The following is a 25,287-nucleotide window of genomic DNA, read 5'->3' as shown; positions in this document are numbered from 1 at the left end:
AGGCACTTGGCTCCGACGGTATGTCTGCCATATTTTATAAAAAATATTGGAATATTGTGGGTTGTAGTATTACTAATATGGTTCTAAATGTTCTCAATAACAATTTATCCATGACAGAGCTGAATAAAACAAACATAACCCTCATCCCGAAAACAAATAATCCCAAGAGAATGTTTGAGTTCCGCCCCATCAGTCTCTATAATGTAGTGTTTAAACTCATTTCTAAAGCCCTTACTAACAAACTTAAAACCCTCCCCCCTCACATTATAACTGAAAACCAGAGCACCTTCATCTTGGGCCGACTCATTACTGACAATGTGCTTGTGGCCTTTGAATTAATGCATTTCTTAAATCATAAAAATGTAGGTAATGACAATTTCATGGCAGCCAAGCTCGACATGAGCAAGGCCTTTGATAGAGTTGAATGGTGCTTCATCCAAAGGGTTATGGAAAGATTGGGTTTCAACACTAGGTGGATAAATTGGGTAATGCAGTGCATCACCATAGTCTCATACTCAGCTATTATAAATGGGGTAGCATGGGGAAATATCCCCCCAACTAGAGGACTTCGCCAAGGACCCAAGCCTCTTCCTCCTTTATGCCGAAGGCCTCTCTGCTCTCATACATGAGGCTGCACAAAATCAGCAATGGATGGGCATCTCAATTTGTAGAGGCTGCCTAAGAATCACCCACCTCTTCTTTGTGGATGATAGCATTCTCTTTAGCAAGGCAAACACCGAAGAGAGTAAAAAATTAAAACAAATCCTTTAAAAATATGAAGAAGCATCTAGCCAAAAAATTAACACAGACAAATCTTCGGTGATCTTTAGCCCAAATACGCCTCAATCAATCAAAGAAAAGATTTTTGCCATCCTTGGCCCCATGCAAGACTCAAGATATTCCAAATACTTGGGTCTCCCATCGTTTATTGGAAGATCCAAGAAATAGGTATTTGCTACCTTGAAGGAGAGGGTGGGGTAGAAACTTGCTGGTTGGAAGGGTAAACTACTCTCTATTGGTGGTAAGGAAATACACATTAAGGCAGTTGCTCAAGCAATCCCAACGTATACAATGAGTTGCTTCCAACTACCTCAAAGTTTATGTGAAAATTTAGAAAGTATGATGAGAAATTTTTGGTGGGGTCAGAAGCAACAAGAATCCAAAATGTGTTGGATCAGCTGGAAAAGGATGTGCAATTCGAAAGCTAGCGAAGGCATAGGGTTTAGAAACTTGCAAGCTTTCAACCTTGCTAGTTGCTATGTTAGCTAAGCAAGCATGGCGTATCCTCACAAATCCAAGTTCCCTTGTTGCCCGTGTACATAAGGCCAAATACTTCCCCACAGGTGGTGTTCTCAATGCCAAGCTTGGCAATTCCCCATCATACTCTTGGAGAAGAATTTACAACAGTCTCAGAGTCTTAAAGGAAGGAACTCAATGAAGGGTAGGTAATGAAAAAAGGATCCATATATGGGATGATAGATGGATGCCAAATCCATCCACTTATAAAGTCATCAGCCCTCCAAATAGCAATCCAGAATTCCCAATGGTTTCCTCACTCATAGACCCACCATAAAATGGTGGAAAGTTGATTTGGTTTAAGCAACGTTCCTTCCCTTCGAAGCTGAAACAATTCTCAGAATCCCTTTGAGCTACAATCTGCCTGAAGATAAAATAATATGGTTGGGGAATAGCCGTGATGAGTTTATAGTCAAAAGTGCGTAATGGACGTAGGGGAGAAAGAGGAAAGCTCCTCGGGGGATCCTATAGGCTGCTATGCAAGAAGCTTTTGCACCTAAACTTCCCAGCCAAGATGAAGATTTTTGCTTGGAGAGCTTGTGTTAATGGACTGCCTACAATGAAAAACATGAATATCAGAGGCATTACCAATAGTAAAACATGCCCAATTTGTGGTTTTGAACCCGAAAATATCACCCATGCCATCCTAAGATGTGATTTCACCTCTTAGGTTTGGGATTTATGGGCTGAAAATCCATTAAGAGCCAGTCAAAACAACTTGAATTTCTAGGACTCAGCCATGCATATCCTCACTCAAAAGTCTACCCAAGATCTAGAAACCTTCTTTGCTGTAGCCTGGGCCATTTTCTATAACAGAAATAAGGTGGTCCACAATAAAAGCAACCTTTCCCCACAACAGACTTGGCATATGGAAAAAAGCTTAATGGAAGACTACTCAAGTGCTGCTGATACGGAACTTTCCTATATTAGAATCTCCCCCACCAAATGGGAACCCCCCTCACCTGGAGTCTACAAAATAAATTTTGATGGAGCTTTGGACCAAAACAGGTACTCTAGTGTTGGGGTCATTGTAAGAGACAGCAAGGGTCACCTAATATCTAGTCTATGTAAGTTTCTTCAATCCAGTTATTCTACAGAACTCGTGGAGATAATGGCTTTGGAGCAAGGAATCCTGCTAGCTAAGGATTTGCAGCTGCCTAGAGTTATTTTCGAATCAGATGCACTCAATGCCATCCAAGCCATTAATGAAAACGCTATAGGGAGTAGTTTTGGCCATTTCATTCAGGATTTTCTCCAAGCTCGGAATCTATTTGAATCATGCTCTTTCAAGCATTCAAGCTGTGACCTTAACAAGGTTGCCCACGAGTTGGCCCAATATGCTTGGAGGAGTGCAAGTTCACACATCTGGAGTGGAGTCACACCCCCAATGGTTGCTTATTTAATTCAATCTGAGATGTGTACTATATAGCTATGTTGTCTGGCCTGTATCTAAACTCTCTTTGTTGTACTCTTTGTTTGGTTATTAATGCCATCTTATTTCCCTTTCCAAAAAAAAAAAAAAAGGAATTTGGAAATCTACTAATTTTATCCCCTTGGGAATGAAGGAAATGGGCCACTCAGACTTTGGGGACTGCCTAGAGTAGCATAGCTGACAGCTTCAATGAGATGAGATGTCTTTAAGTTTAAGATCCTATTCCTACCCACAAAGTAAATAAAAAAGATGTTTACAGAAAAAAGAACAAAAGTAGCTCAAGTATAAGGAATATCATGACCAATTTTTTTTTATAGAATTAAGTCTTTGGATTAGGCAACATTAGAAGCCAAAGGGCACGTGATGAACAAAAGGAAGGGAAATGATTTTGTTATGGAGAAACTAGATAGAGCATTAGGCAACATACAATGGGTCCATTCTCTCCCACATTGTGTACTTTAGAAGGCCTTTCTTATCCAAAAAAAAAAAAAAAAAAAAAAGAAGGTTAAATGGCCCATCCACCCAGAATGCAAAGAAGTGATCAAAGAAGCTTGGAAAGCTAACAGGCTCATTGGTTGGGTTGGGTCTGGTGACATTGGGTATATATGGATAAAAAATTAATTAATTAGATTAAAGTTTTGTTACCCATACCCTAATTTTTGGTTTGAATTCGAATGGGTTAACAAGTTTAGGTCCAAATTTACAAGATCTAATCCTATGATCCTAACTATTTTCTTTTCTCATTTTGTATCACCTTCGTTGAATAGGGAGTCGTATTTGGTGATCCTCTATTCTTGTTCTAATTTCTCATTTTATCAATGAAAATGATATACATTCAATAATGGTTGGGATTTATTTAATTCAATCTAAATTTTTTAGATTGGTTAAGCACTAGATAGCAAAATATTATAATGCTCATTTAGGTACAAGTAGGTCATGCTATGTGTAAAAGTGCTTTTCATTATTGAACTTGCTTTGTTATTTTTTAATTTCCTTTTCTCTTTTTTAATCTTTGGGTTGGGTAATGGAATTGGGTTCTCATTACATGAAAATAATGTGGATTTTTTTTTTTTTTTTGATAGATACAATTTGATTTGAATATATTGTATTTACTTTGATAATTATCTTTATTATCATAACAAAACTCCAAATATATATATATATATATATATATATTTTTGGGTGTGTGTATGCAAAATTAAATCCTCAATTATTGTCTTCATTGATTGAATTAACTAGAACTCACAAATAACAAGGATTTAAGATAAACTAAGATAACATATTGTATGGGGTGCTACTTCCCTCAAGCCCATTGTTCATGAAACCCATCACGATGATGCCACGTGCACAAGGCCTTGGACTTGTTGGACCTCGGGCCTTGGGACATTGTGCATGGTTATGTGTACTATTGGGCCTATGAACTAGGCCCAAGCAAGCCTTGACGCTCATTCGAAGCCCAAAAACCGTAATTAAGCCATTATGAGGCGACCGGCAAAGGTGAGACCTTGCTTGGTTGGGAAATGCAATTTTCCAGGAAGGTGAGTCTCTAGATGCTTGGTATTACCTTGGGGAAGATCGCTGCTGAACGTCCCTCTTAGGGTGGGAACTAGTTCCAAGGCCACTACTCCCATTCCCAACTAAACAACCATTCAGAGACAATGGAATTGGACCTTCAAACCCTCTAATGACCTAAAGTAATCATAACCCATCCACTAATCTTGAGTTATAAATAAGAGATGAGAATAAGGAAAGGGGGTTGGCAAGGTTGGGAAGAACACTAAGAGAAGTGAGCGAGAACCCAAAGAGAGCAAAAGAGCAATTCTATGAGGAAGTGAGAAAAGCTTAAGGAAGTAGGAGTGCATTTGGGCTGTTGAGCAAAGAATCACCCATTGTAGGAAACTCAAAACCCACAATACAAATAGATTGTGAGCCCAATTAGAGGTTTAGTCCAACAACCATATTTTGGGTATGCACACATATCATATCTCATTCGAACGACCATGACACTATGTTCCTATATGAATGCATAGAAAGATAACTTTGCTTGATTAAATCTATATGTAGTTTAGATTTGGATGATGTAGAAGAGGAGTGGAGACCAACCTACCTAGCATGTTTAACGTACTTGGATTTGTCTCAAATTGCTTTTAACACTAGTGTAACAACAAAAATTATCAGTGAGAAAGATATTGCTTGTTCAATGGATGTATTAATCTTTACTATCACAATCTATCTTTTTCTTTGCATGCATTTGCTTCATTTCAACACTTTTTGAATTTTGGTTTCCCTATCATTGTCATGCTAGGACTACACATTTGAATATGTAAGTAGGCCAATCTCTTCACTAATGCAAATTAGTTTGAGGTTTGTGGAGTTTTTCTGAAAATGGTGTATAATCTCATAGCAAGATAATGTTTTGTTAAGGTATATATAGTCTTTCTTCATACATAGAAGTCCTTTGAGTTGTCCTTAATTAGTTACACAGTGATTCCTATTACTATTAGCAATGAGCAGCATTCGATTTTGCTTTCTTAGAAAGATTTGCAAAATCAGACAAAGTCATCATTCATTGGATCCCATGAACACTTGTTGCCAATAGCTGAAGGGTACTGGTACACTGAACTTAGATGGTATTATTATAGAAAATTGACAAAATCATTCAAAGTTAGATGGTATTTTTCAAACAACAATTTTGTTCTGCATAGAGTGGATGGAAGGTGAGATTTTGAAATTTGAATCACAAGCTTTGCAAAACGTGTAAAACACAGTTTAGCAAATGTAGCTTATGACCAATTTTACTTTATTACACAATTAAGCCCAATTGTTAAAATAAGGGCAAAACTTAAATACGGTAGGTAGGTAGGTACTGATTCTTAGATTTCTCTTCTAAATTTTTGACATATGTCTATTTTAAGTTTTAATAGCTCACCAAATGGGAAATAACTCTTCTTGTGTTCTCAGGTGAAGGTTTCTTTAAAGGATCATAATCAATTTTGATATTGTGGGTATTGTGTACAAGGTGGGTGGGGAGGAATCCTCAATCTTCTTCTTGCATTTTGTGTCGTTTTATTGAAATCTCCCTGTATTTCATTCATTCACTCCGGTGCTGTCTCACTTCTTTGTTATTTATGTTTGTGTTGTTTGGGTGTGTGGGTTCAATTTCAGTAGGATTCCATGGGTTCTTTCATCTTTGGGTGTTTTCCTAGCTGGGTTTTATGGCTGTGAATATTTGAGGGTTTTTAGTGTCTTTGGGTATGTGATTTTTCTGTTGTGAAAAATCTATAACCATACCATTCAATTGTTTTGTTTTGTTGGGTTAATTTTGAAACTATCTTAAAGGACTGAACTGAATTTCTTGATAAAAATCTACCCCATTTATCAGTAACTAAGAACCTACCCTTCTATTCCGGGGTGTAACCAAAGACAAATCCTTTATGAATGGGTTTATTAAATAATTAAAATTCATTGCGTATTCTGTTCTATGTATTACTTCTATAAATGAGTCCAAGCACTTATATCATGCTCTTTTAAAAGTAATTATTAATTTTAATTACTTAGCTTATCAGTATGAATAATTTCCCCTTTGTTTCCTTTTCAGTGTCATCTTTTGTTAGGATTGATTTCTTAGATCATTAAAGTAAAAATTATATGCATAATTTAATTTTTCCAAATGAAGAAGTCTAAATTTGTAATGTTATATGGACAGAAAAGTGAACTATGGTTATCCCTCACGACTCATACCTCACTACCGTTGTTGGTCAGCCTTCCTCACAAGGAGCAAGTGCCTTTGATTAATATCTTATTTATGTGTTTTTATAATTTTTTTTTTATATTTATTTATTTTGATGGAATAGATTTTGGAATTTGCCGTGTATGATCAGACTGGTTTTAGTTAAATTTTTTAAGGGCATGGTCTAATTGGTTGAATGACTGGGCTAGATTTTCTTTAGCTTTTCTGTTCGTGATTTTGTGGTTGTGCCAATCTTCTTCTTCTTTTTTCGAGATTTTATATTAGTAATTTTTTATATGAGCATTTTGCTTTTGTTTTAGATGATCTAGGATGTTGTTAGGGGGGCCAAGTATAATTTTATTGCACAAACTTACTAAAACTAATTAGTTATTATATATTAGTATTTATTTTTTCATATTTTTTAGGGAGGGGGCAGGGGGAGGGGAAGGGAAACCCCCCCTAAGATCAAAGAATGGCTTTGTCCCTGACTCTAGGTTCCTGTCCCATATCTAAGTAGAGAGGCACAATATTTCTCCCTCTAATATAATGAGATTAAGAAATAAACTTTTTAGATTTAAGTGAAGTTGAGCAACAAATATGACTCCTTATATTTACTTTTCCTATTCAATTATTATTGTTTAGCACCAAAGAACTCTTATTTATTTATTTTCCTCTCGATGTAGCTAGAGTAATTGGATGAGCATTAAGAAAGCAGTCACAGAAGCTTTGGTAAAAGTTTAAATTTATATCATGCCTTGGGATTGCCTTTAGGCTAAGTTGCATCCTACTATTTACAAAATCTTGTCTTCGTCTTAAAAGAAAAGCAGTTCCTTTTAAATCGCAAAGCCAAGCAAAAAAATAATTCCTATTTTCATTATAAAAAAAAAGGTGCATTTGCCATGCAAAACCGAGGGGCCTAGATAACCAAATTTATTGTTAAATAAGGTTTTTTGTTTGGGAAAACTAAATAAGGATTGATGACTTATTCTTTAGTGAAACAAGAGATTTGTTATGAATCGTTACAATCTCTGTTTTAAATATTGTTAAAAACATTTGATGCCATTCATGGACGGAGAATTCTCTTCTTTCTGTTTTTTTGTTAGGTTAACTTAATGGTACAATCAAGTAATCGTTAGGTCAGACATGGAAAGTTCGGTTTAATCATGTATATAAAAGCCTTTAGTATGGCCAGTACTGTTTCATCTCTCCAAATTCAATGGCAAGCGGTGTCATATTTCATCCATGCTTCCTTCTCTCATATTATCTTATAGGCCTTTTGGTTACTGCTCATAATGTCCCCCAAGCACAATTAATACCATACCAAGGTCAGCATCTCATGAAGGCCTCAATTGGCACTCCACCAGTAGACATCTATGGCGTTGCTGATACAGCTAGTAACCTTGTGTGGACACCATGTGTACCTTGTAATGATTACTGCTTCAAACAGATTCATCCCCTGTTTGATCCTAAAAAGTCCTCCACATATAGTGAAATTTATTGTCATTCAGAAAAATGTCAAGTATGGGACGAAGGCCATTGTTCTCCTCAAAATAGTTGCATTTACAGCATTGGATATGTAAGTGGTTTATCCCTAGGTGTTCTGGCCAAAGAAAAAGCCACCATCACTTCTACCTCTGGGCAAGCGGTTTCTTTTGACATTGCTTTAGGATGTGGACACAACAATACCCTCCATTCCGATGTCCAAGCAACTATTGGGTTAGGATCAGGGCCTTTGTCCTTTGTTTCACAAATTGGTAGCAAGAGATTTTCTTATTGCTTGTTGCCATTTGGTACTGAATCAACTGATCCTAGTATTACAAGCAAGATAAGTTTTGGCAATGGCAGTGAAGTTGTGGGTGATGGTGTGGTTTCAACACCAATTGTAGATCGAGAATCTAGTCATGAATATTATGTGACACTAGAAGGAATTAGTGTTGGAGACACATATGTGCCCTTTAACTCTTCAGGTAAGGTTTCTAAGGGCAACATGTTAATCGATTCAGGATCACCAGCATTGTCTTTGCCACCAGATTTTTACGATCGCTTAGAGGTGGAAGTGAAGAAGCAGATTTCAATTGATCCCATTAAGAATGACACTTTATTGGGGACACGGCTTTGCTATAGAACTGAAATTACTAATGAAAATGGACCAATATTGACTGTCCATTTTGAAGGTGCAGATGTGGAGTTAAAACCTATACAAACTTTCAATCGACCGATTAAAAGATTTGAATATTATTGCTTTGGAATTACAAATATTGGAGGTACAGATAATGAATTTTCGGATAGCACAGGAGTATATGGCAACTATGTTCAAGCAAATTTTTTGATTGGGTATGACTTGGAAACAAGGATAGTCTCCTTCAAGCCGACCGATTGCACCAAACTGTAGAGTTTGCGGCTACTTTCATGTAACCTATACGATCAATATACTCCTACCAACTTATACTTTATAAAATATAGCTTAATTATCTTTTTTTTTTTAATTTAGAAAAAAAAGGTTTTATTTTCATTGCGATCTAATCATATTTCCAGCAATTTAAAGAAATGTTTTTACTTTTACAGTTTGTCTTTCGCAACTGCTAAAAAAGTGTAGAAATTTATTTAGTTGCGCCCACACGTCTATTTTCATGATCATTTTTCGATGAAGGGAAGGAATGCATCTAGGAATACCAGCCCGGTTTAAAGACCACTGGAAAGGGAAGGGGGTCTCTTTTACAAATAAATCGCTTCATTTATTTATTTAACTTTTAGAAACTGTCAGGAATTTGTATTAATCAAATGAAGAAGGCGAAAAGCATATTTTCGTCCTTACATTTTCACACAATTCCCACTTTGGTCCCTATATTTTATTTTTACCGCTTTTAGTCCCTATTTAGAAAAATGCCTTCTGTTTTAGTCCTTTCCGTTAGTGCCGTTAGGGCACTGACCTACGTGGCAAACGGAATTATTAAAATAATAATAAAAAATTTTATTTTGTCATTAAAAAATGTTAAGTCAGCATTTAAATTTAAAAAAATAATTTATTAATTTTAACTAAATAAAAAAATAAAAAACATAAAAAAAAAAAATCACATTAATTGAGATCGAAGTGTGTCTTGAACAAGAACATCAAAAACACAAACTAGATCTAAAAATACAAAATTAAAATTCAAAAATCACCGACCCAGAAAATAACAACAAAAAAAAAAGAGAGAAATTTTAGGAAAGTGAGTTTCTCATTCCTCATACCTTCCTCTCTTTCTCTCTCTGCATTTTCCATAGATCGATTAATATTGGTCAGTACAACCAACACAGTAAAATAAACCAAAAAGTGAGAAAACAAAAATGTCTGAGGAAGAGAAATTGTTGAAGGAGGCAAAGAAATTGCCTTGGGAAGATCGATTGCTACACAAGAACTAGAAGGTCAGGAACGAAGCCAATATCGACTTGGCCGCGCTATGTGATTCCATCGCAGATCCCAAGGACTCTCGCCTTCGCGATTTCGGTATGTTTTCGACTCTTTTGGTTGGTCTTTTTAAAGGTTTGGACTCAGATCTGCGTTTCTTCGTTTCTTAATGTTCGATCTGTAATTTAGGTCTGCTTTTCAAGAAGACAGTTGCGGATTCCAATGCGTCGGTGCAAGAGAAGGCGCTCGACGCTTTGATTGCGTTTTTACGAGCTGCTGATTCCGATGGCGCTAGGTCTGTTTGCCTTTTCTCTTTCTTTCATTTTGGTTTGCTTGTTGTTGAAACTTCGTAATTTGGATTGGTATTTGGTAATGTTGAAGGTAAGCCAAGGAAGTATGCGATGCAATTGTGGCAAAATGCCTCATTGGAAGGACGAAGACAGTGGAGAAAGCTCAGGTGGCATTCATGCTTTGGATAGAATTGGAGGCAGTCGACCAGTTTTTGGTGCTTTTTCTCTTTTTCTCTCTATGTTTAATTTGATGTTCTTAATTTTTGGGTTTGTGATTTTTGGATTTTAATTTTGTGTTTTTAGATCTGAGTTTGTGTTCTTGTTGTTCTTATTCAAGACACACTTTAATCTCAATTAATGTGATTTTTTATTTTTATTTCTGTTTTTTATTTTTTTTATTTAGTTAAAATTAATAAATTATTTTTTTAAATTTAAATGCTGACTTAACATTTTTTAATGACAAAATAAATTTTTTATTATTATTTTAATAATTCCGTTTGCCACGTAGGTCAGTGCCCTAACGGCACTGACGGAAAGGACTAAAACAAAAATAAAATAAAATATAGGGACTAAAAGCGGTAAAAATAAAATATAGGGACCAAAGTGGGAATCTTGTGAAAATATAGGGACGAGAATGTGCTTTTCGCCAATGAAGAATAAAACAAAATACAAGGAACACTAACTGATCTGAAACAGAAACATCAGGAAGAATACTATCCAACCAAATAACAATATCTGCTATTTCTTTAGCTTTGCAAGCTTGGAGATGAGATATGGTGTTACCCTTTCTGCGGATAAGGGAAAGTTTGTATCGTTGGAAAGATGCGTCTTAAGCTTGGGTATCATGAATAAGATTTCTAAAAGGAGCTAGCAAATATATATTATTCTAGAGAGCTATCATCACTCATGTCTATAGATGGAAATAGGACTTGGGGTTTAGGGGGATGAAGTATAAACAAACAAAAACCAAAAAAAAAAAAAAAAAAATCTATTTTTTTTAATCATAGATTTAATAATTAAAAATATACTAATTATTTTTTTTTATCATCTTATTTTATATTTAATAATCATCTATAAAAGATACTAATTATTTTTGTTAAAAATAGAAATATGCACACAACACTACACTTCAAATCTATAATCAATTATATAAAATCTCTAGAATTAACCATTGAAAGTTTTAAGGGTAAAATATGTATTTGATCCCTAACGTTTAGAATATGTGTTAATTTGGTCCCAACATTTATATGTGTCAGTTTAGTCTTTAGGTTTTTGTTATTGTGGCAAAATAATCTCAATCTATAAGTGATGGATGGAAAATGATTATGTGACTAACTATGAAAAAAAAAAAAAAAAAAAAAATCTCTCTCTCTCTCTCTCTCTCTCTCTCTCTCTCTCTCTCTCTCTCTCTCTCTCTCTCTCTCTCTCTCTCTCTCTCTCTCTCTCTCTCTCTCTCTCTCTCTCTCTCTCTCTCATATCCTTTATTTTCTTGGCAACAAAGTGGCCCCACCACAAAAACAAAATTTCTCCGAGGAAAAAAAGAGCCCATTCTCATCATAAAATGCCTAAAATTTTATAAATGATTGAAAATATTCATTAATTATGTTTTTGAAGTTTGTCAATCGCAGTCATTATTACATCGTATTGTGAACATTTTGTTATACCTTTAGTATTTTTTTTTTTTTCGAACAAGGCTTAGAAAATAGGAGACTTATAGAAATTTAACCCAATTGAAGCCCCCCTAAAATATTTCAAAATAAAAAAATATATATTGCAAATGTGTTAGATCATCAATGAAAAAAAAAATTAATTTATTTTCCTAGCAACCAAACAGATCAAAATCAGTCACTATAGAATAGACATCAACCATGCACGTTGGGGTTGCTGGATTGGAGTTGATCTCCAGATTTCAGATATGCTTGAACCCTTGGAGCATTAAGGTGGACACGTTTTGTACCGGAAGGTCGGAGTTGGACGTCAAATCTTTGCCTACCACAGCTCTTTTTTGTTTTGGTTGAATTTAAAATTTCCATTGTGGCTTTTTTTCAAGGAAACAGTACTGATGTGAGGGGAGAGACCCTTTTGGCTTGTTTTTCATTTTCGATGGCTTCTCCAATATCAATGGTTGATTTGTGGTTTAAAGTTTATACTGGTGTTTAAAGGGGAGAGACCCTTTTTTTTTCAATTGAAACAGTCTGGTGAAAGTTTTTCATGTTGGATTAATGGTGCAATCATGTTTCTGGGGTCAGTTTTTATTTAATTGCAAATTTTATGATATTTGGAAGTGTTTGATAGAAAAGAAAAGAAAGGAAAATGAGGGGAAGTGATTTTTTTTTAAAATAAAAAAATTCAACAAACGTGGGAATCTTTTTCTAATTTTTATTTCATGTGGTAGTGGACGTGTAATTTGATTTGAAGTGGCATAAAAATAATTTGTATATTTGATAGTCAACCATATAAGCATTTTCCATCCACTATTTAATTAATGACAAATACCATTTTGACTCAATAAATTGATACATTTGAAAGGTCGGGTACCAAATTGACATACAATGTAAAAGATTAACGCTCTGTTTGTTTCGCTGGAAAACCTTTTATAAAGACAGTTTTTCACATTTTCCAGTGTTTGGTAGCACACAAAAAACATGGTCAATGAAAAACTATCTTTGGTCAACAGAAAACTATCTTAGGCCTTTCCTTATTTCGTTAGTTCCTATGATTTCTTTCATAATCGTTAGTTCCTATGATTTCTTTCATAAACAGTCAAGTCAGATAGACAACATTATTCAATTTAGCTGAAACTAATTTACTAAAACTAAACAAAATTCGAAATTCAAACCAATACACAGTAGAATACCACACACACTACATTAAGCTGTCGAACAATTTGTTCTAGATCTGCGCATGCAACCCATTGGTTTCAAGCATCCCTCTGAGGCTTATCGTATAATTTTATTTTATTTTTTCAATTCCATCTTTCTTTTTTTTCACTTTTGGTTGGGAGATTTTTTCTTTTCGGAAAAAAGATAAAATCATATTTCTCTACCTGTTCCCTCTGTTGTGAGTTTGTGTGAGTGTTAGTTTCTCAGCAAGAAAAAAAAAATTGATGTTAAATTAATCATAATTTTAAAACATTTTATTGTCATTTTCATGTAATCTTATAAGAGAATAAAAAAAGCCGAAGTTTCTCTGACCTAGGTCTGGCGGTGCTAGACTCTTGTGGTCTGTAGAATCCTGTTTCCTACCCTGAAGGAATTTCGTCGCCTCACGTAACTAGGTTGCGTCGAGGGCTAGGGTTTTTTTTCGTTGTTTTTGTGAGGTGGGGAAAAGCAAGTCTGCAATGGATAGCCTAGCAGAGGCGTGGACCTGATTATCTTTATCTAAACGAGAAGGAGAAGTTTTTAACTTTGAAAACCAAGTGTGCAGGAAAGAATACACGCTAGCTGCTAAGTTTTTCACGAAGCGCGCTCTAAACATTGAGGTAGTCGCTCACATCCTGAAACCCTTATGGCGTACCAGGCAGGACTTTGAGATTCAAGACATGGGCAACCACATTTTGTTATTTGTTTTTGAGAATGAAGTAGATGCTAACCAAGTTTTGCTAGGGGAACCATGGTGCTTTGATAAATATCTAGTTGTTTTACATTGGTATGAGGGTGATAGCTCCCTTAGGAGGCTTTGTTTTGACACGGTGAAGTTTTGGGTACAAGTGCATGACTTACCATTACGGAAGATGGTCACGGAAACGGCAGAAAGTCTGTGCAAGTTTGTTGGTTGGGTGATCCATTCCAATGATAGGTATAAGACGGAGTGTGGTGATTTCATGTGAGTGAGGGTGGAGATAGATGTTCACAAACCTTTATGCAGAGGACAAACGGGTAGATTCAGTCCGAACAGGGAGGGATGGGTGTCGTTTCGCTATGAACGATTACCTATATTCTGCCATTGGTGTGGGATCCTGAACCATGATTCTAAGGAGTGTGATCTGTGGCTTCAAAGTAAAGGAGAATTGAGTACGGAGGACCAAGAATATGGGTCATGGTTGAGGGCTGACCCTCCAAGTCTGCGTCGGAAAAAAGTGGTACGGGTGTGTGGAATAGGTGCACCTAAGGTAGCGTCGGGTCGGGAGAGAGAAGCCAGGGAAGCCAATATCGAGTTGACTAGCCATGCCGATGTGCAACAGGGAGAGCAAAGGGTGTTTGAGACAAATTTGGAAGCTAAGTGTGGAATGGGGGAAATTACACCAATAGTTGTGGAACTCTCGAAAATTTTGAGAAATGAGGATGCTTCCCAAAACCATTTAAAGGAAATTGATATGGAGTTAGAGGGACACACGAACACTGTGAAGGGAACAACAGAATCAAACTTTTCGAAAGTGGGTGGGGCCAAAATTCAGGGTAAAGCAATAATTATGGTGGAAGAGTCAATCTTGGTAGACACAAATTCGGATGTGGTGGGGTCTTCACCTCAAACTGAGGTGGACTTAACTAGGATAATTCCAAATAAGAAAAAGGAGGAAGGACATCTAGTTAGCCAAACATGTTGGGAGGGAAAGGATCGGCAGAGGACATAGATACAAACAGTGGGCTTGGGCCAACCAATTAGTGGACGAGACAACCTTATTTTATCTAGGTAGGGTACTAGAACGTGGAAGATGTGGAGGTGGGCTCTAGACGTAAAAATAAGCCAACACCTAAGTTGAATGAGAACACAAAGACAAGGAAGAGGCAGGGAGAAGTTGAAGTCCTTGAGCTGAGTAACCTTTTGAAAAATGAATTTGGATCGGCAGTGGCTACAATGCAGCACTGCCGGGAGCAATGAGTACTCTTAGTTGGAACTGTCGGGAGGTTGGGAACTACCGCATAGTTTAGTCTCTCCAAAGCGTAGTTGAGAAAGAAGTTCCCAACTTAGTTTTTCTCATGGAGACTAGGGCCCCGTTTGGTTTAGAGCTAACTCAATTCTCAGTTCTCAGTTTTCAGTTCTCATAACTCAAACCCAAAACTCATAACTCAATTACCTATTTCTACCACTTTTCCCCAAACCCGTGGGCCCCACCACTGACACTACCCAATGTTGCGTTTGTTGCTACCCGTGTCTCGTTATTAATGAAAACCCCACTTCTTCTACTTTTTCTCAATTCTACTTTACTTTCTCCCACTTCTTCTTCTTTACTTCTCCAGACTGAAAGAGTCATCGTGTTCTGCCTCTTGCCTCTCGCCTCCCACATCGATGCATGCCAACATCAAAGCAGGTATTTTCTCTAATGCTCTTCGCTTCGTCTCTCTGTCTCCCCTGCTCTGTTTCGATCCGTTTTATTGTCTCTTGCTTTTGTCAATTTTTGAGAGATTGTTTTTCTTTTTACACAAAAACTATAGCTCTTCTCGTAAGTTGAAGGATAATATCAAATCATATACCTACCACAACTTTCCAATAAAAATTTCCTCTAACAAATCTTGACGCCCAGTGATTTAATAAGATCTTGATTGGTTTCTATAGGAGCAGTGATTTCAATGCCAAAGTTTCATCTTCCAAATTAGTCGTGAGGAGCAACCTAGCTTTGAGGGGCCCTTTGGTGTATGTTTGCTCTTTTACTTGTTATTTTCTTAGCTGGTAATATTGTTATCGTGAGTTTTTTGTGCATGTCTTTGTGGCGATTGTGATTTGAAACTTTTATTGTGGTAATGATCTGATTTACAATCATATTGTGCATATTTTGCAATTTAACAATCTCCCATTTTTTTTCAATTCATTTTTTCAAGGGAAAATGAGTTGGGATCTTTGATTTACTATTAGAACAAAAGAGGGTTCTTTGTTATTCTCTTGAAAGGTGACATTTTTTAGAGATACTAAGAGTGACAATCTCCATCTGTTTGTTTAATGTCTCAAACTTTCAACGTGCACTCTATTTGTGGACTGGTTGCTCTTTTGGTTCAAAAAATTTATAAATATTGATTTCCTTTCAAGTTTTGAGAGAATTGTGAATGATTACCTACTTACGATGCATAATATGTACCATTCAAAATGCATCATTTGTAAGGCTTAATTCTGTATGCGCTCATGGTTCTTGATTACTAGATATCATCCAAATATTGATACTCAGCGTTACATAATATTTTGACATTAATTCTATATTATGTTCGTTAGTTTTTGAAATCTTAGATTGCTATAATTTTTTTTTTTTTTGATGTAATTTTAATCTGTGGTTGTTGCATGGTAGTCCTCTTAATCTTGAATTGTAAACTTTGGATTCTTATATATTAGTTGTTCTTACAGTGTCAAGTGTTCCAATGCTGATGGAAATGGAACTTCAGTGAAGAGAACAGTTCTTCATGATCTCTATGAGAAGGAAGGGCAGAGTCCATGGTATGATAACCTCTGTTGGCCTGTTACAGATCTACTTCCTCTAATTGCAAGTGGTGTTAGAGGTGTTACTAGCAACCCAGCGGTAATTATGCACATATTATTAATATTAAAACTTTTCCATGATTTGGAACCAATCTGATACGCAAACTCGTCCACAGATTCACCCTCAGTTCTTCCCCCTAAATCAAACCCTAAATCCACACACTCACCCAAACACTCCGGCCACTCTGCCTCACTAAATCCCGCTACCCATACTGAAACCCACAATTTTTAGAAGCTTGTAAAACACCAGGTAATCCATTTTGTTAAATGCTCTTCTTGTTCTGTGGGTTTGATTTTTTGTTTTTTACGCCTTTTTGTGTTGGTGGGTTGAACTGTTGATATATGGTTAAATCATTGAATCATGTATATCAAGCAAATCAAATTTCTATCTTGTATTTTGTCAAAAAAAGGGAACCCATTGTCTGTTTCTATGCATTGTTTTGTGAAATGCATTGTTCTGTTATATGCAATGTGAGTTGGATGGATCTTCTATCAAATTTCTATGCATTGTTCTATGATATGTATTTCATTTTAGTAATAGCTTGTAAGAGTTAAATTTGATTTGGCATATAATGAGATCAATGTATCCTCTAACAAGCTTGTTTTTTTTGTCCAAAGGAATTTTGAGAGGTGAGGAGGAGGATGGAGTGGTGATTTTGGATGTACATTGTCTTTATTAACATATTTTATCCTCCTTAAGCCCAAACTCCCATTCTCTTCTGATTTACATAAACTACTTGGAGAACCTATTATTGTGGATTTGGATTGCTTTACTCATGCTTGTATAGAATGTTTGTATAGAATGTTTCAAGTATTCTTGTATTCGTGATTGATATAGTGGCAGGTTCTTACCAATGTCGGAAACAAGTAATTATTACTCCAGTACTAGTGGGCATCTGTGTGACCTAGACCATTGCACCCTTAGGACATCCCTGAAACTTCATACTTTTGGTAGGAGGTTTTATGGCTGTCACTACTGGTCACCAGTAAGTACCACATCCAAAATTAGTAAAACATTGATTATGTGCATTAACTCACCAATTTGTTGAAACCCTATTTAATTGCTTTATTTGATTGTACAGGGTGATGACCGTGCATGTAAGTTCTTCAAATGGTTGGACACCAAAACTTGCATGTGTGGCGCAGTAACAACACCTATTGTGTTAGCAAAATTCCGAAGATTGGAGAACGAGGTGGAACTTGCTAATGAAGAGTTGAAGCAAGCACGTGCAATGGGAGAAGCTGCAAAACGAAAGGCTAAAAGAGCCAAGGTTACGTGCAGGATTTTCGAAGAGAAAGTGGAGAAGTTCAAGATAGCTCTAGTAATATCATGGGTGATGTTTGGAGTACTACTTATTTTGTCTACTAGGTTTAAGGATGTTAGAAGCAGGCAAATGTATTTGCCTGGATGAGTTGGTTATGTGCGTAATAAGCTAGAATTGTATTGTGAAAATTGGAGATCATTTGTATTGTAATGGTACAACTTCATGTACCAGTTTTTGTATTGTAAGTATAAACATTTATGGTATGTATGACATTGTACTTTTATAAATCTTCCTTCCAAGTTTTTCCTATGCTCAATTATTTTACCCCATGCCATGGAAGTCTCACAATGCTTTTATCCATTGATTTATATATATATATATATTCTTGTATTGATTCTCTATTGCCTACCTTTTTTTGTATTTTGGATGCATTTAGCTGTAGTTTTAGTGCTTTTGATTGGATAATTGAAAACAGATGGTGGCTGATATAAGCTGTAGCAAATTTCAATTTTTCACTTTAACTGCTGTGAGTCAGGGAAGAACAATGGCAACATCCCTGCCTTACAGGTGGGAAGATTAAGAGAAATTATTTAGTGGGACTAGTAGAAGCTTAGGGGATGGGAAGGATTTAAATTATTTTATTATGTGCATTATCCATTCATCTTAGATGCACTCATGCACAAATTTAAATATAAATTATTTTGTGTCATCTTTTGTGTCCTTGAATATAAATAAATTTGTTTATAAAAAAATTAACATGATATTCATTGACCTTGTAGCTAATAGTTGAGATTCTTGAAATCTAGCTTTTCCGAAATATTGTGAAAAGGAAGTACATACAATTGCATATAAGCATGTTTACCTATACTTACATTACCAATAGGTATTAGATACACCTATTTTTACATTGCCAAAAGGAATTACATCGGAAATGTCAATGGGTTATTGACATTAAGCCATAACATGTAACGATTGTTCATAATTAATGTAAATTTACAAAAAGATTCATCATAATATCTAAAAGAATGCATCATGTATCTAAGGGACTTCTAGTCACAGTACCTAACTTTATACAAAAGTCGCCACAAAAAGTCATAGGCGGAGGTAATAACTCTATACAACAAGTCCCAACAAAAAGCGGTGAATCTGTATATGTGCCCAACATCAACCTCGTTGTCATGCGTACTCCTCCCACATGCGAGCAGTCACATCATCCCTAAACTCACCCATTGCCCTCTTCGCCGCATCAGACATCTCCCTCACATACCTCATTTCAGCACTTGCACTTGACTCAAGAGAATTCCCATTGTTCCCAACTTGTACATCATCTATATTAATGTCAAGGTTCTCCCATGAGTTAAACATTTCATCTCTACAATTATTGATATGTATAAAATTGTGTAATGCACAACAAGTAGAAACAACCAAATGTTGCCGAGATTCCTTATAGTTTGCCATACAACTCAAGATGGGAAAGCGAGCCTTAAGGACTCCAAAGCTCCTCTCAATTACCATGCGCAATGAAGAGTGTCTATAGTTAAACAACTCTTTCCCCGATGCCGGTTGCCTATTGCTCCTCCTGAATTCCTGAGCATGATATCGGGTGGCCTTGTGTGGTGGAAGAAACGATGCACCAATGGGGTACCCTAAATCAACCAAGTAATAGGACCCTACAAGAATAGCATATCTCAATTAGTAATAGGTGCATGTTTTATATACATATACAGGAATTACTAAATGGCATTAGCATTACATTCAAAACTAGCACATAATATTTGATTTTAATAAGACAATAGCAACAACATTCAAAACCAGCACATAATATTAGGACATCAAGACAGAACCGATCAAACCATAGTTTAAAAAAGTGAAGCAACAAATAAATCCTTATATCAGTAATCAACCTAGATATGCATAATTGTATGAAAACTTTACTTCCTATGGCAAAACAAGGCTAGTTAACATCACTTCTTCTGCAGAAAAATAGAAAACAAATAACGTGACAATAAACTAGACCGGAATAGAGTGCAGTATTGTACTAATTCTCATTATCAAATATCTATGAAAGTTCTAACTTTTACTAAAACTGCATAAACAAAAGCAACATACATAGATTATGCAGGACAGAAAAGTACCATTTCTCTAATCCTAATAACTTCAATCAATGATGGGAATAACAACTTTGCTACTTCAAGTGCAAACAGCCAAACAAACATTCCAGTAGCACACATTGTGGTAATTTCTACAAAAATCCAATATACTAACATGGAATCACATCAGGGAGAACATGGAATCAGCAAGTATGCTTGAAAATTAAAAAGGAAAAAAAAAAAAATACACTTAGGGAGAACAAGAAATCAGCAAGTATATGCTATACCAAGGGGCAAATTCCTGAATTGAAAACATGCTTACTAAAAACTAGCATAATTGAAGATGGCAAATAAAAATTAAAATCTTCAAGCATTTTGCACTGTACAATAGGAATAAACTCCGACACAGCAAAGGCAGCAAATGAATTACACAAAGATATTAAAGCAAAGTAGGTGACATGCAATATCCAAGAGGTATGAGCCACATCATGTGAAACGTCCCTCTTCAACTGCAATCTCACAATTCTATGTGATGCCAAACATATAGTGCTCTGCATTCCAATATTCTGCATAGCAAGATTAGCCTCCCACGTATCCTCACAAAAGACTTCAAGATTTGTAGTAGCTCTACTATTTGGTTGTTTTAAAGACAACAATGTCATTGCTTTAGATAACTATTTCACACAGTTTCTTACGTGCTATAATTTAGGACAAATGTCATTGAGTACTTCTAAAATACATGGAACTCCTCTCTTTCTCACTAATACAGTATCGATTAAACCTCACACACCCTTTTTTATAAAGGAGAGAACCGCTAAACTATAAATCCAGTGGTTTTGGTACTCAGACTTTGACTGTCAATAGAAATTAACAATCTATAAACACAACACCACCAACTTGAACTCAATTCCAAATGAGAGTTTGTATTACTCCCAAAAGAAGTAATAGAATTTGTATCACACACACAAACTTGACTTTTTTTTTTAATCACAAGGCCAAATTTCTCATTGAAAAGTGAGGACTGTGACAAGAATGTCTAAAATTTTACCTTTAATAGAGAGTTTGTATTACTCTCTTCGCATTTTTATTCTACTTAATGATATTTTGCTGAAGGTTTCTAAAGGCAAGGAAGTTTGACATGGATAAAACTCTCTATATGTGGGCTGAAATGCTTAATTGGAGGAAAGAACTTGGAGTAAATGACATATTGAAATAATAAATCCCCATATAAATTAAATGACAGATGGTAAAGGAATATGAAAAAAAAAAATAAAAAACTTTACATCAAAAGCTATTCATTATTTGGGACACAACAAAAAGCAAAATAGAAACACACTAGTCAACAAAACCTTATAATATAGAATTATAGTGCAGAATGCAGAATGCAGAATTTGTTGTGAGCAGATTAGGCACATGTGTAAAAATGCAGAATTAGTACAGAACAGAACAGAATGCAGAATTAGAACAAAACAAAACAAAAAACAGAATGAAAAAATAGCAAATAGAATTCAGAACTAGAACAGAACAGAATTCAGCATAGAAAAAATTAGGACAGAACAGCAATATGAACAAAATTCAAAATTAGATCAGAACAGAATAGAAAACATACTAGAATTCAGAATTACAACAGAACAGAATGAAAAAATAGCAAACAGCAAATAAAACTAGAACAGAACAGAATTCGGCACAGAAAAAATTAGGACAAAACAGCAATATGAACAGAATTTAGAATTAGATCAAAACATAACAGATCATCACCATGAAGACGCATACCTTCCGGTGGCCATGGGAATCCATGCTTCGGATCTTTAATAGCTTCTTTGAAGACCTTTGAGTCGTGGGCACTTCCCTCCCAACCAGAGTGGACATAAGTGAACTTCATATCATGGTCACATGCGCACATAACGTTGGTTGTAATCAAGCTCTTGCGACTCCTACAAGGTTGGGTTTTCTCACTTGGAGGCCGAGCACTAATATGTGTTCCATCAATAGCTCCTATGCTTCTCTATATTGAAGAGAGCCAATTATTTGTAAACAACATCTCTATATGTGAATGAAGGAATACAAAATAGTAATATGTGTGAACATACTCATTGAAAGAACTTGTATTATGAATTGATTTACCTCAAACCAAGGGTAGTATTTGTTATTCGACCGCATATGCTCTGGAAGGCCTACCACATTCGGATCGGGTTTAATTAAATGTTGGCCATAGGTGTGGACAGCCCACAACACCCTACGGAACTTGCGACTGACAGCTTTAGTGGAATGTTGGAATCTGTCACCCATAGGTCGCATCCGAGTATTATGGCCGACAATGTAAAAGAATATGGCAACAGCCTCCTGCATGTCCACATGCCCCTTCCCTTCCTTCAAGTACCCATGCTATTTCAGCTCATCCACCAAATGATAGAACAAGTCCAATGTCATGCGGAACATGTCATGACAATTGGTAGGATTGCCATCCCTCACTTCAGCCATGTAGTTTTTCCCACTCAAAATGCTAGTACGCATTGGGCACTTGTCATAATGCTGCGGGAAATAAGCCACCATCTCACCAACAAATGGAAATACAATCCAAAACTCTTCCTCCTCACTGTCATAGTCTGAATCTGTGTCTACACCAATTTCCATGTTATCATCACAGTCATTGACATCCATGTCATGATCACAGTCATTGACATCCATATCATCACCGCATCCAGAACTCTCCATGTCATCATCGTCAAAGTCAAAGTAAGCATCGTCAAAATCGAAGATCCATAATGGATCATTGGTAGAGACCATTCTACCCTATACCCTACAAAAACCAAAGCATCAGTACCAATTCATTGCAATATGTAAACTAACAAAAGGAATAATAAGTGGTATTGAAGATGCTGCAATAATGTTAGCACAACTCTCCTTATAATGTAAGTACTAAAAAACAATTACCATAAAAATGATACAATACTAAAAAAAAAAACACCAAGTACATAACATCAATTACCAAACCCACATACTAATGTAAATTGCATCAAGTAGAGATCACCAAGTGAGAAAGCTCACATACTAACATATGCTAATCATGTCTAATCCACATGCATAGTTCATAACAATTACCATTACAACAAAAAAAACTTTAAGTAAAAGTGTTCAGCTGAACAAGGCAAATACAACCAAAAGTCCAAGATCGTCTATGCACACACATAAAGTCCTCACAAGCTACATAAGTGATTCACATCCGAATCACAATAATCCATACAAAATAGAAATAAGAAGTCTCCATTAATTTTCTGGGTTGTGAGCATAGCACTCCATCCACCTCCTCCTCCTATGTTTTGGCATGCCCATGAACACCACTCGTCTCTCTTTTTTTTGGAGAACCTCGAAGATGTTGATATAGGTGTCATCATCAAGATCATTGTACTGGTTCAGCACATCTAAAGCCCTCCCAAGGGAGCAAGGATCACCACCAGTAGCAGATTGTGCAACATGGTCGGAGCTACCCATAAACTTGCCCATTTTCTTGTTAAACCGTTCCCTTACCAATGTAGTGTACTCTTGAAGAGCAATGGTCATCTCATTAGCCTTATCCGCTTTCTTGGCAACCTTTTTCCCTTTGCCAGTAGGCTCTTCAATGGGATGTTTGTTCGCACGTTGGGTTTGCTCCATAGCAAAGGGATCATCTTGGGTTATGCCCTCCATGTCAGGATTGTAGTAGTCATCGATACCTAACTGGGTATGACGAGCCTCATTGGCAATTTCCTCCTCTTAGGCACGCTCTTCATCACTACTGGGGCTGGTGTGTTTGATGAAATTTGATAGGCACCGGTTGCAGCATTAGAAGCAAATAGTTGTCGTAGTTTGTCATAACTAGGACATCCACTCTTCCGTAATGCATTTGCTTTAGAATCAGCCTGAGATGACAAGATGTACATCAAAATCATACTAATACAAAATAGAAAATTACAAACATTTTACCAAGGAATTAGGGTAGTAAATCTAATATACCGCAACCACATTCGCCCACACCTCCTCAGAAGCAGTAACCATTTAGGTTGTCTCATCCCACCCCAACCCGATATGGCTCAAAAGCTGGCTCCACTTTCTCTGCTTTTGCCTAAGCCTATTATGCTTTTGTTGCACTTGCTTAATGCGAAAACTCCTTCCCGTTTGCTCATTTAGGACATTCGTAATTGATAGCCAAGTTGTAGCCTTAAAAATACCATGTTCCATATTCCCTTTTTGTTGTTCATCCACCATAATATCAATGAAGATTTTTTCAATGTGGGAAGGCCACTTTGGCTCCTTAGCATTTTGAGGTTCTTGTGCCATCTAATACAAATATCCCAACACAATTGCGGAGATGTTAATATATATATATATATATATATATATATATAGTTCCTTGAATTGGCCACTTCATTTCTATTGGAAGAGGAACCGAGACAGTATTTTACTGAAGTTTTCATTTCTTAATGTAATTTTGATAAATGTTTATGTTACTTTGAAAAACAGAAAACTAATGGATGGACAAGTAAAGCTAAGAAATGTAAATAGTGCAATATGCAGTGCTCTATCTGTTTTTTATTTATTTAATGCTTACTATCATACAGTGTCAATATCTAAGATCAAGTCATCACTTATCAGTTAATTCCAAACAAAGGAATGAAAACAGTATTCTTAATAACAAAGAAAAGAACCATATTCCTAATTAATCCAAAACCTCAAAAATTAAGTTAAAACTTAGACATTTTCCTTTTATCATATGTGTATGAAAATCAAGAGACCAAACCATCAAAAGACCACCCAAACATGAAGTGAGTGAAACCAACAAAATTTTGGTAATTGTTAAATTGCCAAAACCAGGATGTTCTTCACAAGTTACTATAATAATAGGAAACAAGAGATACTACAAGAATAAAGGTTGCACTTGATGAAATTGCATATCAATTTTTTCAATATACAACACAAATTAATGATCTGAAATGTGGGAGAGAAAAACCTCATCCTTTTTGTCTTCTATACACATTAGACACAATCAGAGTAATAGAACCACAAACTTCTGCGAGCTAAGTAAGCTCTGTCATACTTGAGTTGCCATCAAATCAAGGTTTAATATCTTATTTGTTGTAGATGGTGAAAGAATCTCTAAAGGTAGGAAAATAAATTAAACAAATGGCAGTTTGATATAAACAAATGAATTTGAAACGTAATCTTAAGCTATTGCAGCAAAGGTATGGTTGGGAGAATGGAAAGCCAAGGCATGGGTGACTCATGGCTGTGCTTTGCAATGTGGTTTGTTCTGGCAAAGCACATGCCGACATGCACACACACCAGAAAGGACTGTGCTTTGTGGACTGAAGGTAAAAACTATATACCAACGAGGCAAAGCAAGGGGAAAATGGG

General features: G+C 36.0%; 2 protein-coding genes and 1 long non-coding RNA gene across 6 annotated transcripts; all 3 read left to right on the top strand.

Moving 5' to 3' along the window:
• Positions 1 to 7,674: 7,674 nt before the first annotated feature.
• On the top strand, positions 7,675 to 8,850 carry LOC115961485 (aspartic proteinase CDR1-like). Its single transcript, XM_031080463.1, has one exon. The coding sequence runs from the start codon at positions 7,675 to 7,677 to the stop codon at positions 8,848 to 8,850; it is 1,176 nt and encodes a 391-aa protein (XP_030936323.1).
• Positions 8,851 to 9,623: 773 nt separating this feature from the next.
• Positions 9,624 to 10,416, top strand: LOC115959173. The gene is made up of 3 exons (XR_004084781.1): positions 9,624 to 9,945; positions 10,036 to 10,141; positions 10,228 to 10,416. It is a non-coding gene; the product is annotated as an uncharacterized LOC115959173 (long non-coding RNA).
• Positions 10,417 to 15,187: 4,771 nt separating this feature from the next.
• Positions 15,188 to 18,068, top strand: LOC115962235. Of its 4 annotated transcripts, none has more exons than XR_004085372.1 (5): positions 15,188 to 15,387; positions 15,633 to 15,710; positions 16,410 to 16,791; positions 17,386 to 17,527; positions 17,624 to 18,068. XR_004085372.1 is itself a non-coding variant. In XM_031081135.1 (5 exons), the coding sequence occupies exons 1-5, from the start codon at positions 15,242 to 15,244 to the stop codon at positions 17,951 to 17,953; spliced, it is 786 nt and encodes a 261-aa protein (XP_030936995.1). In that variant the 5' UTR covers positions 15,194 to 15,241; the 3' UTR covers positions 17,954 to 18,068. The 4 variants fall into 4 exon arrangements, 2 of the variants coding, with proteins under 2 accessions (XP_030936995.1, XP_030936994.1); XR_004085371.1 differs by having other exon boundaries at positions 17,380 to 17,527; XM_031081135.1 differs by having other exon boundaries at positions 15,194 to 15,387; positions 16,410 to 16,499.
• The last annotated feature ends 7,219 nt before the right edge of the window (positions 18,069 to 25,287 follow it).

The sequence above is a fragment of the Quercus lobata genome, chromosome 9, assembly GCF_001633185.2.
Source record: "Quercus lobata isolate SW786 chromosome 9, ValleyOak3.0 Primary Assembly, whole genome shotgun sequence".
Lineage (NCBI taxonomy): Eukaryota > Viridiplantae > Streptophyta > Magnoliopsida > Fagales > Fagaceae > Quercus > Quercus lobata.
The sequence above is the reverse complement of the archived record's forward strand: the minus strand, read 5'-3'. Positions and strand labels throughout refer to the sequence as shown.

What these genes read in the sequence shown, in the direction of transcription:
- LOC115961485 (XM_031080463.1), top strand. Translation starts at nt 7,675, where the DNA reads ATGGCAAGCGGTGTCATATTTCATCCATGCTTCCTTCTCTCATATTAT.
- LOC115962235 (XM_031081134.1), top strand. Translation starts at nt 15,242, where the DNA reads ATGAAAACCCCACTTCTTCTACTTTTTCTCAATTCTACTTTACTTTCT. An exon ending in GCTTTGAGGGGCCCTTTGGT is followed by an intron (nt 15,711 to 16,409) that starts GTATGTTTGCTC and finishes TTGTTCTTACAG; the next exon opens with TGTCAAGTGTTCCAATGCTG. An exon ending in GCTGTCACTACTGGTCACCA is followed by an intron (nt 17,528 to 17,623) that starts GTAAGTACCACA and finishes TTGATTGTACAG; the next exon opens with GGTGATGACCGTGCATGTAA.